The sequence below is a fragment of the Xiphophorus hellerii genome, chromosome 3 (genome assembly GCF_003331165.1).
Source record: "Xiphophorus hellerii strain 12219 chromosome 3, Xiphophorus_hellerii-4.1, whole genome shotgun sequence".
Classification (NCBI taxonomy): domain Eukaryota; kingdom Metazoa; phylum Chordata; class Actinopteri; order Cyprinodontiformes; family Poeciliidae; genus Xiphophorus; species Xiphophorus hellerii.
The window spans coordinates 21646992-21665343 of NC_045674.1; the positions used below are offsets into that span (position 1 = coordinate 21646992).

At 36.1% G+C, this 18352-nt stretch overlaps 1 protein-coding gene across 2 annotated transcripts in view; it reads left to right on the forward strand.

The window, feature by feature from the left end:
• cdkal1 (CDK5 regulatory subunit associated protein 1-like 1) overlaps positions 1-18352 on the forward strand; it is a 195799-nt gene that overhangs the window by 20163 nt on the left and 157284 nt on the right. For both annotated transcript variants that reach the window (XM_032558700.1, XM_032558699.1), the window contains one exon: positions 13894-13978. In XM_032558700.1, coding sequence (XP_032414591.1) covers positions 13894-13978 — 85 coding nt within the window. The remainder of the gene's footprint in view (positions 1-13893; positions 13979-18352) is intronic.

An 18352-nucleotide genomic window follows, 5' to 3' on the forward strand; every position in this document is an offset into this window, starting at 1 on the left:
AAAAGCCACAAAAGGAGTTAAATTTAATTTCAGCACTGGTTTTGCATTGCTTGAAAAACCTGAGGATAATGAAACCAGACTGGTTTTGAAACAGGATCAAGGTTAATATTTGGTACTTAAATGTCAAGAATGTTCAGAAAATCATTAAATTTGAATGTGAAAAAGTGCTAAGTGTTAAAATGTGTAGGAACCCCAGTGTTCATTCCTATTGCTATATCTGAACATAATCCTAGACTGCAGATCATTGATCTCTATCCAGTGAATAGTTATAAGATATCACTTGCCCGCCCCCCACTGCTAAACAACTGAACATGTCTGTGCGTTTTCTGTATTGACTATTTAAGTGGTGCTTCTTTTAGCTACCAGCTCAGTTTCTTTTTCTAAGGCTAAAGCCACAGCTGCCACAGTTCAAATTCAGCATTGAACTTTGTTTTATTTCCTTTTCAAAGGACAGGTGAGCTTTTACATACAGGTGGCTTCTACTCTTCTTCTTTTCTTTAGCTTGCTCTGTCTTTGTTTCTCTTGCAGGTGACAAGCGGCAGAACCACACTCTACCACTCACGGCCACACATGCACACCAATTTTAGATCTTTCTTGGTTTTCTACCGCAATATTTTGTGCACAGAACAATCTGAGGTACTGTTGGTTCCGTCAGTCCTGTATGTACATTTCTTAAAACCCTTTTTAAAGTTACTCCCACAGTGTTTCACATGAAGGGTCAAACATCCTATTTAATATTAACTGCCGTCTCCTTGAGTAAACAGCAAATATAATCACATTTGTAATGGTACAGAAATGTTGTGTCAATATTTGCCCACTCTTGTTATTGTGAAATGGGGAACTGACTGTGGTTACAGTGGTGTGTATGATTTTGGCAGTTGGCTTGGAGGCTTGAACACATCTTCTCTTCTGCCTCCAGCCACAGATGTACTGATACAACTTTGAAATTTCAATAAGACATTTGTGAAATTGTTTCACAAACACAAATAATACAATAACAATAATTCTTAAACTTTAGATAAATACTAATTAGGTTATCAGCTAGTGGATCTTAAAACAAGCTACATAATGCTGGTCAGATTTAAAAGTAAAGCAAATGAATAGAAATATTGCCTAAAGTGGACAATGATGAGTATTTGTATTCTTAACTAAATAATCAAGTAAATAAAATAAAATAAAATAAAAAATTCTTGTGTTTTCTTAAAATCCAGACCTTTTGTTGAAAGGTGTACCACCTTTCACTTAACCCTCTGATGCATGAATTATGATCCTTTGTGTCAGAATTTTTTTTCCATTTTTAAAATTTTTTTTCTTAAAATAGACTATTTTGAAGGTGCTCTTAGAGTAAGTTCGCCTGTACTGGCATTGCAGGGCGGGCGAGTAAAGCTGAAAATATACAGTATGTGAGATAATTCTGAACCAATCAGAGATTTATGGTTAACTTCTGATCTTAGGGATTTGTAAAGATTGGACTTGTCAGCAAGGATTTTAGTTGATGTTCCTTTTTTATAACTAACGAATACTCTTCCTAATATTTCTGTCATTTTATGTTGGGAATAAATACAACCTCCTAACATTTGTGAGTGCATTTGGAGCTCTTAGCATTACATAGAGTATGTAGACCTTTAGCTTAACTCTGAGATTTCTAGAATGACTGGGTTTTCCAAAGCAATCATGTTCTACAACAGACAGCTTTAAAGCTCAAAAGGATAAGGTAGATCAAATTGTGTGTCTTGTCTTTAAGGCAAAAACAAATTCTGGCAAAGTTATTTAGAAAACATTTAAAGCTACAAAACAGTGAAGTAGCAAACCGAGCAGTATCTGTTGCCTGACTTATGAGCAGAAATGTCTCCTCATAAAGTCTATTAATTAACTTTTTACACTGGTTGGGTGTATTCTCACTCATACTTAAAGCAATTAGCTTTAACTTTCCTACTCTAACTTTATCCTCACAAATGAGTGTGTTAGTTGGCACAACCTGGTAATTCTCAGTTATGCTGTGTTCACTGATTGCAAAAGGATCCAACTTTTGAGTCTCCAACTGGATAATCATTGGTCAGGCCTTGTCAAGCTGAATATTGTCAGATTCTGGCCATCAGCCAGTTTTGTGATGCATGCACAATTATTACCAACAAATTTGATAATTACACCCCAGACCTAATTGCACAGTTACTTTAATATTACATATTGGTTTTAGGAGACAGACAACAATTCAGCATTATGTTTTGTTATTTGATATTCATGAATTACAGCTTGAAATCAAATTTTAAAAAATTACCACACTTTAGAAATATACATCGCAAGATGTTTTTTTTTTCGTAGCAGAAATGACAATTTGAAACTTCTTCAATTTGGAAGAAGGCTCTTTATCTGTCCAGCTATTGCATCTCCACCACCCGGGAACTAGAAAGTGAATCCGTGTGTCATGTCTCACTCTGAGGTGTGTTTTTTAACGTGAAATCCCTGGTATATTACTCTGTCAGTCAGTAACCTTCTTGCTCCTACTTTCTCCCAGACACTCTGACTTCAGTGCCCTTGACTCTAATAATCCCTTTCTCACTGTGTGAAATATCTTTTCATGTCTGCACTGATGATCATAATGGTTTTCTGTCTGAGCTGCAGACTAGTGATTGGCCCCAATTATCGCATGAACCTGAGGCTTCAAATCATCTTCTCTTTGCAAGGTGAGACATGTAATGGCAAAAGGCCTGGTTTCCATCCCGTGCCTTTATGCAGCTCAATAAATCACATTTAATGTCCATTTAAGATCTTACTGACTCGACTGCCAGATGTTTATCATTACTTACCTCTGTTGTACATGTTGCCCCAGAAGGCCTCCCGTCTTCTTTGGCAGTGACGGCTTTGAAGCTTTATCGCTCAAACTTAATCTAGTTTTTCTTTTTTACACGTTTAGTGCAGAGTGCCCAGTTCGACACCCACTTCAATTACGGCGCTTCCGGCTTTAAATATAATATATTGACCACTTCAGGTGGAGTATAAACACAGATCAAAGTCAGTAATTGTATGTGTGATAGGTTATTTGTGCTTCAGTGTTATTGATTCCTTCTAGTTTTAGTTTTCGAAAAGTATGTGGACTCGGGTGCATCCACTGTGACTTTGTGATCAAATGTAAAAGAGACATATTGACTCCACCCTCTTACTTCAGGGAAACAAGACCCTGCCATACAATTAGCACCTTTCTTGACTTGCAGCATTCATCATTCCTGCTCCACTTTCAGCTGAACCTGGCTGCTATTTTTCACTAAAATACCCACACTTAATCTTCTAATACCACCTCTTTTCACCGTATTCATGTTGCCACATTTCGCTCCGTTTCTTCTGCATATTTTAGGTTTTCTCGTCCTCATTTTCTTCAGCCCATCTGTCTTAAGTCATTAGATTCTTTATTCATCTCTTGATTCTTTCCCTCCCTCTCAGCCCTCCATCCTTTTAGCTGCTGTCTCTTACAGCTTCTATCTGTCAGACTGACTCTAACTCTCTAACAGCAAAGTACTCAGAGTTGTTAAGGACAGTGGAAGAATCCCAAGTGAATAGATCTTTCGGAGATGTTGTCAAACTGTTGACGTGAGTGCTATCGTGGACCCCTGCTGTGCTTAACTCCGCGTACCCTCCCTCCTTCCCAGAGCACACTGATGCGCACGCTTATACCCAGCTCGATCCACCTTCTGAGTAGAGATGATGGATAATATGCATGGTATCATCACTTTGAATTTCAGACAGTTACCTCTTGTGGATTGTGTTTCTGTTTAGAATACATTGTGGTACATATGGTTTGTATGTATGAGTGGAAAATGCAGATGTAAGAAAGCAACCCAATCGGAAACGCATCTTTCTCTTATGAGCCCCTTAATATACCTGTTCAAATAAACTAATCATTTTCAAAAGCCAAGGAATAGTACAACCAGGTACACCTTTCTTCCTGACATGAACTTATTTTTAAAAATATTTTTTGAGGTTTGTGATTTGGTTCTATTGCTATATATTGTAGTGTTCTAGGTGAGTGCAGTTAGTTGTTTGTTTATTTTTTTTCCAACTACTTATACCTTGGACACAGTTTCATTGAGGTATCCACATCCTTTTGTTGTAATGAAACCTTTTGCAGAGGAATGCTCCTTTTAAACGATTGTTTCAAATTCCCAATTCCATAAGAAACATTCCTTTGTTGCCTTATGTATGCATTTCATACTGTAGCAGATGCAATTAGATTAACATATAAAATCGGCATCCATGGATGTTTTAGGACTTGCCTTCAAATTCTGCAAAATGAGTGCCTCGGTTCTTATTTACTGTGTATACTCGCAACACCCCTAGAATCAATGTAATGGCAAATAAAATACTGTAGCGAAAGTTTTGAAAACATTACTATTTTTCTTCAGACTATACATATGTGCTTTATGTAAGCTGTATGTTGGTTTTTCACCAACTGAGAGTTGCCACATCTCATTACCAACTTAGCTAAGATGGGGGAAAGAACACGTTTTCATGTCCAGTCTTTCCTTTTTATCTATATAAAAAGGCTTTAAAAACAAATGCATGGGATAGTAGTGTTTAAGAGTTGGGGTTAAATACATAGATTTTAAAAAAAGATTTAATATAAAATGCCGTCCTCATTTGTCCTCACAAATTCTGTAGGGAAATATGTCTAAATTGACATTTTTCTGCTTTTTGTTCATAGTGATTACTAAAACTGTCTTCATATGACTACTTTGTAGTAAGTATTCAGTTCTGATTGACAGGTTGCAACATATTGTTGGTAGCTGTGTGTTTGTGTGTGTGTGTGTTTGTGTTAAGTCAGCCAGCATCTCTCTAATGACAGTTGATTGCATTATCATCCACGGCTGAGTGCTTGCTCACACAGCTAGACGGATAGACCAACTGCCAAACCCCAAGGCCCCTGAGTGTGTGTTTTTCTGTGTGTCTGTGTGTGCGCGCTTGTCTTCATCTTAATGTGAATGTGACCATGTGCTTATGCAAGTCTTTTCTTGTAAAATGTGATTGGAGGTGAAAATCGCAAGTCCACTATGACCCATTTACAATTTGCCACGTCAATGAGGCAAATGCAACAATACACACATGTGCGCACGCCCTCACGCTTAGGTTGCCCCCCAAGGAAAAGGAACCTTTTAGACTGAAATATTGTCTGTTGGGACTCTGGCTTGTCCTAACCAGAAATTCAAAGGTTGCTTCTCCGAACACACCCATTCTCACGCACATGCTGTGGAAATATAAACATGCATATTGAGGAACTGTAGCTTTAACAACACTTTAATACAGCTGGATTTTAGGCCTACAGATTATCATTTTTACTGCATGCTGTCATCGATTGCTTTAACCATCATGGATGTATTATGTTTGAAGCTAAACACATGTAACAGTAAACACATGTGACCTCAAGAAAACCTTCCATTTCACACTTCATGCTGCTCTACTTGTTGAGAACTGTCATAATTTGGCTTAAGGGCATTACATACTCTAGAGAAAATTTTGTCAATGTAGTAAAGAACAAGAGCAAAGTTCTTCCTCACCAGGACACTTCATGCTTTAGAAGAGGTCAAATGAAGAACTCCTGGAAGGTCGTCATTGGTTTCTCACTTCAGCATTTATAATAGTTTAAAAAAGAAAATCCATAAAAAATATATAAGTAATTAAAAAAGAATCAACACTCATGATAGCAATACTAAAACCCCCCCGCATCCATGGATGTTTTAGAAATATCAATTCAATTTTCAATTTTCAATGCTGATATTTCATTGTTCTCAAGGAGAAACTGGTACGGGGTTGTCACAGGTTCACAAAAAGTGCAGATAATCAATTAGACAAAAATTTTGATCACAATTAATGACTAGCAGTGACACTTTTATTTAATTACAAATACACTGAGAATTTATAATTAAATACAGTGAACCCTTGTTTTTCATGGGGGTTAGGTTCCAAAAAGAACCTGTGATAGGCGAAATCCGTGAAGTAGTTATCTTTATTTTTTACAATTATTATACAGCATAATTAAATACTCTACATTGAAACCAAAGAACAAAACCTGTTTTCAGGACCAAGCATTTTTTTAAACAAATAGAACGCTTTCTTACAAATAACTACAATAAAATAATCATTTTAATCATCAATACGAAGTACAGTAGGACAAATTGTGACTCGCATATTTCACTGTTCCTCTGACTGTGGCGCTGCGACCTGACTCCGCTCTCTAGTGTCTTTTTCTTCTGAAACCTGTGGTGCAGGTGTGTTTTTTCGAGAGAAGAACATAGTTATCGGTAGTTGTTGTTGCTTTTTTTTCCTTCTGGGCAAAAATATTTGCCAAAATTTGCCAAGCTGTATTACGTATATTTAAAGACCGTAACGTTATTGGCACGTTACGGTATATAGAGAAGAAGCGCGGAGACTGTTTGAACTGACTGTTGGAAAAAAAAAAACTGCACAAAAAAATCCTCGAAGCAGCGAGGCCGCGTTACAGCGAGGGTTCACTGTACAGCTGGTTTTTAGGCTTTATACCATCATGGCTTAATCATTTATCTTGCCCTCTTGATTTGAGCAATTATTATTTTTCTCCAATGAACCATAAATCAAACATTACATACACATAGCACTTTTTTTTCTTTCTTAGAAACCTACACAATCAAGCGGCTATATGAACTTGGGCTAAAATGTTTTAATCTATTTTGTTGAGTTATTGTCATCAGAAAACAAATTGCTGCTGACTAATAAAATTCTAGAGAGATACAATCGGGACAGTGATCTCAGTTTTTGAGATGTATAACAGTGGCGAGTGGGTCACTGCCCTACCGTACCCTCCAGTCCACCTGTCCTCCCAGGCTGTAGTCCTGGCACTCAGCTGTCTGGTCAGCCTATCAGCCATACATCCCTTATTGGCTCAGTCAAGTGTGTCTATTCACCCCAAAGCCACCCCTTGCCCTTACTTGCTTCCCCCAATAAACCAAGAGAGTAGTATTTCCCAAGGTCATTGTGTTCTCTGTGTGTGTGTATTTGAGAGTTGAGCGATTTTAGGGGGCAGTGGAGAAGGAATGATGGTGTGTTTGAAATGTGTGGGATGGATGGAGCGTGGAGGGCAAAATAACAAGAAGGAAGACTGTGTGTGTCTGTGTGAGGGGGTAATTGGGTGTGTGTGTGTGTGGGATCGGTTGGAAAGTGGGTCATGGTGTGATTTGTGAAGCACCAGGAGCATCATATTGACCCCGAGGGCAACTGTCTGCTTCTCTTCTCTCTTACTTGGAAACCCATAGACACACACCAACTCCAATGTGTTTTGCTGTTGAATATCATTTACCACAACTGAAGAGCAGGGAATCAGAGATGCTACAGATCTGCTTCTTCAGTATAGAAATGTGTGATGGTTATTATATTTTATTTATATAAAAACGACTGAATCTGCTGAAAGCCAGTGGAGATGATCACTGTCAGAAATTCATCCATCCATATTGCCCCTCATACTTCATGTAATCCTTTCATTCAGTTAGATGTTTGATATATTTTACACTGTATATGTAGCTGACAAGGACATGTTGGGAGACCGCTTGAAAACCTGTCAAATAATCTGCCTGAAATGAAAAAATATGATCTTCTAACAATCATTAGTGAAACTGGGGTTATTTCTGGTGCATATCCATCATGGTGAGGGGAATTAAAGGGATCTTCATGAAAACTTCATGGTGCTTGGACAGCAAAGAGTCTGGAGGTTTTTCACTTACATAAATATACATAATCTGACTACAGTGAGATTCACTGTACTGCCTGAAATCAAAAGATGGATTATCTATAATGAGCACAGACTTGAGATGCAAAATGCTTGGCTTGTGGACAGTAAACAGATATGTTTTTAGTTTTTCATCAAACCTATAAAGTGACTTGGAAGGGAAATGTAGAGTTGAAACTACGGTCAAATGATTTTTTTTTTTTTTTTAAATCAGAATAGATGTTAAGACTATACCATATAAAACCATTTTAACATGTGCCTGAATATGTATTGACTGTTTTATTTTGATACATTTTTCTTTTTTTGTCCTGAAAAAACAAACTTGATGCAATAAATTTGGTCAAATGGACAAATCCAGATCATGTGGTTTAACTTTTGCCTGTCAGTTTGTACTTAGGTTCCTGAATCATAGAGATAATTTAAAAAAGCTTAAATCTCAGGTATCATTTAAATAATTGTGTTTTCTATTGATTTTTTTTTGTGTGTTTGCACGTACGGTTAGGAAAGTAGACTCTTTCTAGATTATGAATCATGATAAATCACAAACTCTGATTGACCAGATTAACTTCTGCTACAACTTGAATATCGGAGTTGTACATTTTGGTATAGCATTTACAAATTGAAGTTTCGACAATATTAAGCGTCCAGTTACAGAAGGTTTGTTGGTGCAGTGGTTTTGGTCAATGATGAAACTGAGGTTTGAAAGCAATCGCAGGCATGCTACTTTTACTGTATTTTCACACAGGAATGTATGTCGAGTTTGATGTTAGTGGTGCAATCTTTCAGATATTGCTGTCCACATTTCTGGTTTGAAACAGATATGAAAATAAATTCTGACTCATAAGAGGAGGAAGTTCTTTCAGGGAGGAAGTTTAGTCAAGTTTTATCTTGAAACCTAATCTAACTTACCTGCTTAACAAACAAAATCCTGTAACCAAGGTAACACAGAATCTTTTTTACATTGTTTGCATGCAGATATTTAAAAATTTGGTTTGATATATATATAAAGTTGTTTTGGGTCTGCGGTATGTCATTCACATTTCAAATAAAACATGTTGAGAGTTTCTGAAAATCATACTTTTCTGTTTAGCGGTAAACAGCAGTAAATAACAGTGAACAGTTGACTTTACTTCTCAGGTTAGTGTTTTCATCTGTGGTTTGGCACATATACGTGTATATTTTTCATTTCTGACCCTGCAGCTGAGCCTGAACTTTGATTCCCTGTGGAATGCTGCTAACACCTGTGGGTAAATTGACATCCACACATGCAAAATCAGCAAAAGAAACCAAAAAACATTATGTTGCAGTTTGTGAAAAAAGAAAGAAAGATCTAATTGCCCATAATCATGATCATTGGACCATTTACTTTTTTTTAAAAACAAAAATTTTATTTCCAGTTGCAGTGGGGTACTGTTTCTCTTGCACTGTTTCTACTCATTTAGCTATACTCTGCATCCACGGATTTAGTTGTTTTCTCATTTTCCTTCCCATATACTTATTCTTTATTCCATTTATTTTTCATTGTATAGCCGTGACTCTTCCGTCCTTAGTAAAACCCCTCCAGCTTTGTTCATGATTCCATCATTCTTATTTTTTTTGAGTGCACCTGCTCCCACAACTCCTTTGCTTTTTTTGACTCATCTCCATAGCGAGTAGTGAGATAGGAATGTGTTATGTATGATTCTGTGTACACATATACTCAAACACACATGCACACTCAAATACTGACCACAGGTGCTGCAATCCCAACATGTCTGTCTCAGATAATTCAGAGTCATGACCAGGAATAACCTCACGGATTAGATTCAGCCATCCGGTTTTACATGTGGAGATTTTTTCCAAATAGACTGTGTGTAGGTCTACGTATGTGAAATATTTCAATGCATACACTCAGGAACAGGTTGAGGCAAAGACATACACACACAGCAGCACCTGTTATACGATACGAGGCTCAACAGCTTGGCATAGGATGTTTTCTTTAATTTCTATTCAGGAACAAAACCAAAAAAGTCCACTCTTCTGTGTCTTTTGAAGGAAAATTGATAAATTAGCTGAAGCACTAACATTGCTGCTACTACTGCAATTTTGTTTGGCAATGAAAGGACCAATTTAAAATGCAAATATAAAAATCATTTTTGACAAAGATTTATTTTTATTTCTATATATATATATTTTTTCTATAGTAGCACATTTGTACACACTGTAATGCAGTGTTCAGAAGTAGGTATAACACCACACCCTGCTGGAGAGTCTGTTTACAAAAGATTCATGCAGATGGTTATTCATATCTTTACCCTCTGGCCTCAGTTTCACCAGATAGGTCAACAGTTTTTGTTCACATTTAGTTCTAGTGAACTCTCACAGGCTTGTCTAATCCATGACAGGCAAAAAATAAACAAATTACTTTTAGACAATTGGGTGGACGTCTATGCTCATTCAAATTTTATGCAAATGAGAGATTCTGAAAATTTTCCAACAGTCCCTCATGATTTCATGTCATGGAAACCTTTTGCTGCGTTAGTGAAAGCTGCTTTCTCACAGTGAGATTAAAGATGCAATGATAACAGATAAATGCATTTCATTGTAGCATCTTGCCAAAAGGAAAAATATTAGGTTTTTGTTTTGTTTTTTTGTTCAATTGAAAGGCAGTTTTATTTACCGACTTATTCTGGAGGTTTTTCCATACTACCTTGTAATGGTTTGTTAGGCGGGGGTCTAAGCTTGTTTGAGGCTGAAATAACTATATCGCTCAAGTCAAATTCCATTTCCTGGACTTCCTCAGCCTTCAACCTAAGGTCACATGTGGTTTTGGTTAAAATATTTTACACAGTGGATATGTTGTTAGGTTACATCAAGTCTTTTTGCATTTACTGAGAATACCCAGCAACTGAGAAAATGCATATAAATAGATCCCTAGCCTGTGGACAAAAGTGTAAAGCATGATGTTTTTTGGTTTTTTTATGCTTATTGAGGGAGATATTTATTCAAATATAATGTCAGGGTACTTCAAATTGGAAATCACAGTGCTTTTTGTAACCTTACAGAAATAAAATGCATGCATTGGCGGGTGCATTGACCACTGCCAAATAGCCTTAACTGTTCTGATCTGTCACTCAATAAGAAATAAAATTGTAGCACACTTATATTCTCATAAGGATCATGGAAAATATAGGTGTTGTGTTAAACCTTTGGCAGGAGTAGTGCAACAGGATTTTGTCAAGGCGTAATATGTTTAACTCCACTCAGCCGTTTTTCTGAGTTCAGGTTTTAATCCATAAACACATAATTAGTGCTCTGTGTGTGTGTGTGTATTAGAGCTTTGCAGATGTTTTTGTTCCTGGTTCTTTATGTGACGGTGTGTTATGTGCACTTTAAACTGGTCTTGAAAATGCCCTGGGGTGGAGAGGAAACGGCAGCCACACAGCTGAGACTCCTCCCTTGCGCTGTTTTGTGTACGTTTGTTTTATTGCTTAAGAACAAAAAAAAAACTGTATAAGCCTGATTTGCCAGCTGCATGTATTCAATTTTTTCCTTCTGATGATCAGTTACTCATTTTCTCATACACATACAATATTTCTGGGGTTTGTTTTCCCCTTTGCTTTGTTCTACGTGAGACAATTTCACATCACACAACTGCACAAACAAGCTACCACAAGTCCATGCTCATATCGGTGTTAGTCATATAGTTGTTATAAAGTTTGAGATTAACAATACTGGGCTTTTTGTCAAGGTAAAGTAATCTGAAGCACCATTTAATTTTCTATGAGCATGTGACTTAATTTGCTAAAGTTATTGGATATGAAGGAATATACCTTGAACTGACACTATGGATGTTTGTTTGACACTTATTTTATAGTAAAAAATGAACTTGACAAAGTTGACTAATAAAGGCATCATATTTTGATGGCTAATACTGTGAGAAATTGTTAAAATATGAATGGCAGCATTTGGGGTCCTGTAGGTTAACCATATGCTGTGCTATCATTTTGTATTTTGAGGTCAATGTATTACTACTTATCTAATGTTATTGCTGTTAGGCTTGTGCACATTTATTTTTATGAAACATTATTAGTTGCTCATTTTTTAACTGCTTTTTTAACTGCTCTCTAAATATACGAAGGGGTCAATAATGTTCCTGCTATCCAATTCAAATCAGTTGTAGGACAGATTTGTCGTTAGTTTTTCCTCTTCATTCATGGGTTCGTCTTGTGTATCAAACTAAATCTGCAGGTGCCCCTATGTGTGGTAAATTTTTTATTTTTATTTTTTTTTCATTTAATTTTGAAGACGATAAAATAGATTCCTTCTTCATAACTGGGAAAAAAAGCAAAAACACTTTCCTTTCATCTTTACATATTTGTTAGACTAGATATGGTACCACTGTGATCCACTCAGTCCACAAAGTTTTTTGTTGTTGTTATTCTTTCTAAGTAACAGAAGTAGTAGTTCCTGTGCTGGAGTCTTCTGTTTGACAGTTCATCTTTTTTTCATAGAAAAACACAGCCAGTGTACAACAGGTGAACAAATGCCGAGAATACAATATGTTTGGACCAGCATATGCTTTGCTGCAGCAGGAAAACTTATTCTATGTGAAACAAAATGAGCGGGAGTCTAGTTTACAACTTGTTTGTTGTGGTGTAATTTTGCTCTCTAGCAGTTGTGCTTTACACTTTCAACAACTCAGAACAACAAATCAATATTCCATGTTAAAGTGCTGAGTATGCTTAAATCATTGCGGAAGGCTGAAGAACTGAAAGATCAATAGACTTTTTTTAATGTTAGGGTCATCTATTGTATTAAGTAATTAATGTGAAACGTGTATGTTTTAATGGTACTGTCTGCTCAAAATATGTGTGTAAAACTGACCTTAAATTCAATTGATTCTTAGCTCATACCCGAGTATGTTTGTGTCCTATGTTTAAAAAGTCCCTGCATACCCATTAGTACTTGTCTTCATATAACAGATGTTTTTGAGATGTATTAATATATCACCCATAACCTGCATGTAGGGTTAAGAAGGCTCAACGAATGCTCTAAATTTGATCAAATATGTATGATTTGTGTTTGGTCGCCCTTTATATCGGAACTGACTGTGTATTGTCAGAAATGGAGGCGTTTTTAATCTTCAACAACCTCAACTTAAATTCACTTTCAGATGTAACTTTTTAGTCTTTGGTTTAGCATGTGTTGAATTTAAAATATCGGCATCAAATTTGTAATGCAACTCTTTCACTGTGAACAAAGGCATGTCAAATCAGCCTTCATGAGTAGAGAAACTACTTAATACACCCACTTTCCTATTTATAAATGTCAGAATAAGTTGAAATTCATAACTATACATATATTTCCTTTTTATTGCTAGAGTTGCCTTTTAAACTATGCGAGTTATTTTAAATGTTTGTGGTTTCCTTGTGCAAGCTGCTTACAATAGTCTGGGGTTTTGACCAGTTCCTGCTGACAGAATTGATGTGATGGCTTCAAGTTTGTAGGACGTTTTCTCAAATACCTTTGCAACTCTACTTTCAAATTACTATGGCATTGAGATCAGGACTTTGTGACGGTCACTCCAAAACTTTGAATTTGTTGTACTTGAGCTACTTAGTAATTAATTTGTCTAAATTATTCTCTTCAGTTTAGATGAGTAATTTGTTCTCAAGGATGATGAACGTGACACGTTCAGGCGTTTGGAAATCATACCCAAGGATTACTTTGAGTTTTAGAGGTCTGCAATTCTCTTCCTGATATACTGGCTGATTTATTTTTATAGTGTCATGCAAGAAAGTAGTGTATAAACAATACTGCAAGAAAATATGTACATCATGAACTTATCAGAATCGTATAAAGCCGTGACATCGTCATCATCTGGAAAGGAAAAGTTTATTATGATTTAATGTGAAGATAATCAACCTTCTTTTTTAAACAGTGTATGCCAATATCTTATTTCAGTTGGTAAATTCTCAGCTTGGAAGTTGATCTAGCAAAAATATCTTTTTTTTTCTTCTTCCTTTTGCCACAAATGAGTATACTTCACAAAGTTTCTTATGTTTAGGAAACAATGTGCTTTGTTGAATCCCATGTTTGTGTTATGGTCTCTGCAGTTTCTGTGTTCTTACCAAAAATAAACTAAACTTTGTTTGTCTCCACAGAGGACCCAGCAGAAGCAGACTTGTGGTTGCTGAACAGCTGCACAGTGAAAAACCCTGCAGAGGACCACTTCAGAAATTCAATCAAGTACGTCAGTGAAAAAACTAAACACTAACTAAGGTCCAGTCCAGCCTGATCTTGAGGTTAGGAATCCTATGGTCTTTTAGAAACCATTAATGACATTCAGGCTATGGGTTCTGAAACTAGAGCTTCTGTGAACATTCCCCACTGTATGGCAGGAAGTTACACTGTGCATGATGAGGTAATTTAACTTTATTTGATATTATGAGCTGACATGACTCAGAAATTACTTTTTGGAACATAACTGCAAGAAATGCTGAACTGTACCAGAATAAATACATTAGTTGGACCCAATAGTAAAGATCAAATATTCAGACTAATTGAAAGAACACAATTGGGATCACAAAAAAAATAATTTTGACATTTCAGTTTTTGACTCCAGCATTCCCCTAGAAGTAGCCACAGTTCTTTTTTGACAGACTTGTTTTCATGCAGAAGCTCATCTTAAATCCTGTGTTTTAGACCTTTTTAGTTTGCTTGAGACTCCACCCACTTATTTTTTCCAGAAGTTGTGGACACAAAGAGAAAATGAGAAATGCAAACGCTCTTATAAAAGCACTGGGAAATTAAATTTGAAACTATTTTGCATTTTGGTTATTTTGCAAGGAGCACACACACCTGGCAAAAATGTGCTCATGTTTGACATTGAGCCTCTTGATTTATTTATTTTTCCAAAGTAACATTGGGATATTTGTTGCTGGGTTCTCCAGGTCCTCTCAGACTACAAATGTCATCAGCGAAGAATAAAAATCAAGTTGAAACATGTTGCTTACAAATGTGTTTAGCGTTGCAAAAATATTTCTTATCCCCCTATGTTCCAAAAAGAGAAAATATGACTCTCTCTTTGTTTGGAGACCGGTTTGTAAAAATGAGAACCAGTTCACCAGCATCATGATCTTAGTTGTCCAATATTTAACTCTGTTGTCCTCCACTACCAACCACATGCTGCATTGCAGCGTGCTGCATAACTAATTTTGCATTATCAGAACAACAATATAGATAAAGAGAAGAGAAGACAGTGGCTTTACAAGATATTGATCAGTGTACTTCATTTTTTAATATTTGATTATTCAATTTGCAATATTTAAATGCAGTAAATCCTAAAAAATCTGTTAAAGTAGGCAGTATTTTTCATTACTGCCATCATTATCTAATGGACAAGATGTCAGTGTTTTAGCTTTTTCACAAGATTAAATGACTAGCATGTATTGTAGGTTTGGAGTCATAAGAACTAACTGCTTTTTCACTGGGCCAAATTATCATTTTAAAGAACAACATTTTTACTTCACAGTGCAATCTGCCTGTCTTTTTTCTGCAACAGCATCTTGATGCTCACTGCATGACCCCCCCGCCCCCTTCTGTCAAACTATTTCTTTAGCAAAGAGTCAATTAGAAAAAAATGCAAAATAATAACACACTTCAAGACTTTGAAAATGCCCTCTTTAATGGCGCCTGACTTTTTTTTTTGACAGGAAATCACCCAGCTGTAATGCTAATGCAATTAATGCTCTATTCACTAAGAAGACACACATACACACCCTCCCATACACATGCATATGGGAGGCATAAAGTTTTTCTGCCTTTCATTGCTCGCTCTTTTCTTGATTGAGAAACAAAATGAGGGGGTTCAAGATCAGAGAGAATCCAAATGCCCACTTGTCATTGCTCTTTCTTTTTTTTCCCCCTCCCATGACTTTGTTTCTTCTGAGGTGGAGGCAGGGATGTAGGCTGCCTCGCGCTCGGTCACACGCTGGCCGTGATGCCTGCGCCTCCTGGTACCACAACCTTGTACTTCAAATTCACACATATTTTTACAGACCGGGTCAGAGTTGAAATCCATCCAGAACATTAGGGGATGAAGAGTTTCTGCATGACTGAGTTCCCAGCTACACTACTCCACATATGTTTTTAAAAAAAAAATTTTAAATTAATTTTGTTTACCACAGTGTTGGAAATTCTACTCAAGTCATTCCTGAAGAACCTCAACCTTAACATGAAAGTCAAAAGGATATCAACTTTCTTTCATTCATCCATTTATTTTATTTGCTGAAGAGAGACATTGTGCATTAGTGAATATTTCGAACAACGCAAATTTAAGGCCCCCAGTTACACCTAAGGCTGTCAGACGGCATGTACTGAACAAAGTAAAATAACATTTTGTACTGCTACCTGCGTGGAGTCGGTCTGTAACTGCTCTGAAAACTGATATTTCAGAATAGTTTTCTACAATTTGCTCTTTGAGTGAAACAGTGGTTTTATTATTCCCATGGTGTGGTTGATATTACTGTTTTTAAATTGTTATAAAATAATTTTACTTTAAAAACTTGTCAAAGTTTTATACACGATATCTCAGAGGCACAGTAGAGAAGGGATATTATAACCAACAGATAACACTGCTTATTGAAGTTTAAAACTGTACAATGAAATCTTTTTGCAGATGTTGGTGTTTTCATTACATTTTTGGCTAATGCTAATTTGTCATCTTGTTTCTCACCTCTCTGATTTCTTTGACTATCGGCATAGTACTCAAATACCTGCTTATTTACAAAATGATGAGAAAAGGTGCACAGCCCAAAGCAGTTTTACATATTTTATTTACAATTGGAACCGCGTGAATATTGTGCTTCGACATTTATAATAATAAATAAATCAAAAAAGACAAACTTTCTGTTTGAGGCATCATATGTTCACATGTCAACATAATTTTGATAATTGCATTTGTGCTGTTGGCTTAACTTTTAGTAACTTTACCAAAAACAGTGATGATAATGAAAAGAATGATAAGTTTGCTCAAAATAATCATAATACAAATTTTTTCATGTCACCATGTTTTTAATCTACTTGGTCGCCTGCAGATAAATATGGTTGTGATTCTGACAAATATGTATCAGCAGATCACTCTAAATTTGGTGCGATCAGGTTTCATAAGTCATACGAGTCGATATTGTTGAGTCGATACTGTGAGCAGAACCACAATCAGCAGAAGCAAAGTGTAATATACAAGTTCTCCAGAAAATAATATGGACTATGTGGATTATTACATTTTACTTAAGATTCTGGTGTTTCAACCATCCTTTATGTCCAAAATTATATATATATCTATATATTAAACATAATTTAAGTGGACTATTACATTTTTGTTTATAATATTATCTGCGTATTCCATCTAAACAGTACGCCCACAAACTGAGTTTAAAAAAACACCTTTCCAAAGTGTCTTTCTCCCTGATTTTATTTTATTTTTTTCATGTGGCTGAGAACAGGTGCAATCAAAGCAGAACATGTTCATTTGGCAGAAATATCCATGTTAAAGTGGACAGAACCTGAGTTGTCAGGTGGATAGCTGCCAAGGCAGCGTGTACAAAGGTTTTTAGGGTATTTGTATGAGTTCACGAGAAGACTATTTGTATGAATGAGGTTTCTTTGGTGTCGATGCTGCATTTGTGTATGTATAGGCGATGATGTGTTTGCGTATTGTCCATATGCAAATGTCACATTCCAATTATACGCACACCAGTACCTATCCATATGAAAACATTTAGATTGATCTACAGCAAGTTGGACTGTGTTGTTCAAAGATATGGTTTGTTTATATTGATGAAGTGAATAATTCAGGTTTAATATCAAAACTCAGGACTTTTGTTATTGTTGCCTGTTTTTTTTTTTTAGTGCCAACTCTTTAAGGGGAAGTTTATCTGTTGTTTTAGTCATCATGCAAGGTTACATCAAGACTTTAAGATATTCACTTCTGCTTGTTGCTCAGTCAACTGGCAGATATTTTTTACATCTGGAATTTATTAAACACCACAAAGCGAAGAGGACTACCTGAATGCTAAAAAGTCAATTAGAATGAGTATTTAAATATGCATGTGTGTGTGTTTTTAAATGAAAAAATCTATAGTGTAATTCAATGTCAGAGACCTCAAATCAATAAATGCTGAATGCATTAAAAACAGTTGCTCAACAGCATGCGATTAAGCCTCTCTGTGTTGTTGTGCATCTGTGTATGTGTTGAATTTCTCCACTTGGCTGTTTCTACTAATTTGTATGATCAAGGGAATGTGTGCTAAATGAACAAGTTCCTAACTCGGCTCTGTACGTCTGTTTTCAAAATACCCCAATTCCCATGTTGTATTTACATTTATTTCAGTATAGTTTTAATATTCATGAACCAACCATAAGAAAGAAAAATCATTAATGGTAATTGAAAGGGGACTCAGGGTGTACAGAATGAACTCTTAGAAGAAGAGTTGTGCTTATGCTGTTGCATTTATGTGTAGACTGGATAGTGAATATGTATGAATTTTCCTAGCTAGCAGGACAGTGTTATCTTTTTATGCCCTTGATTGTGTTGACCATGTGCTGCCAAAAATAAATTTA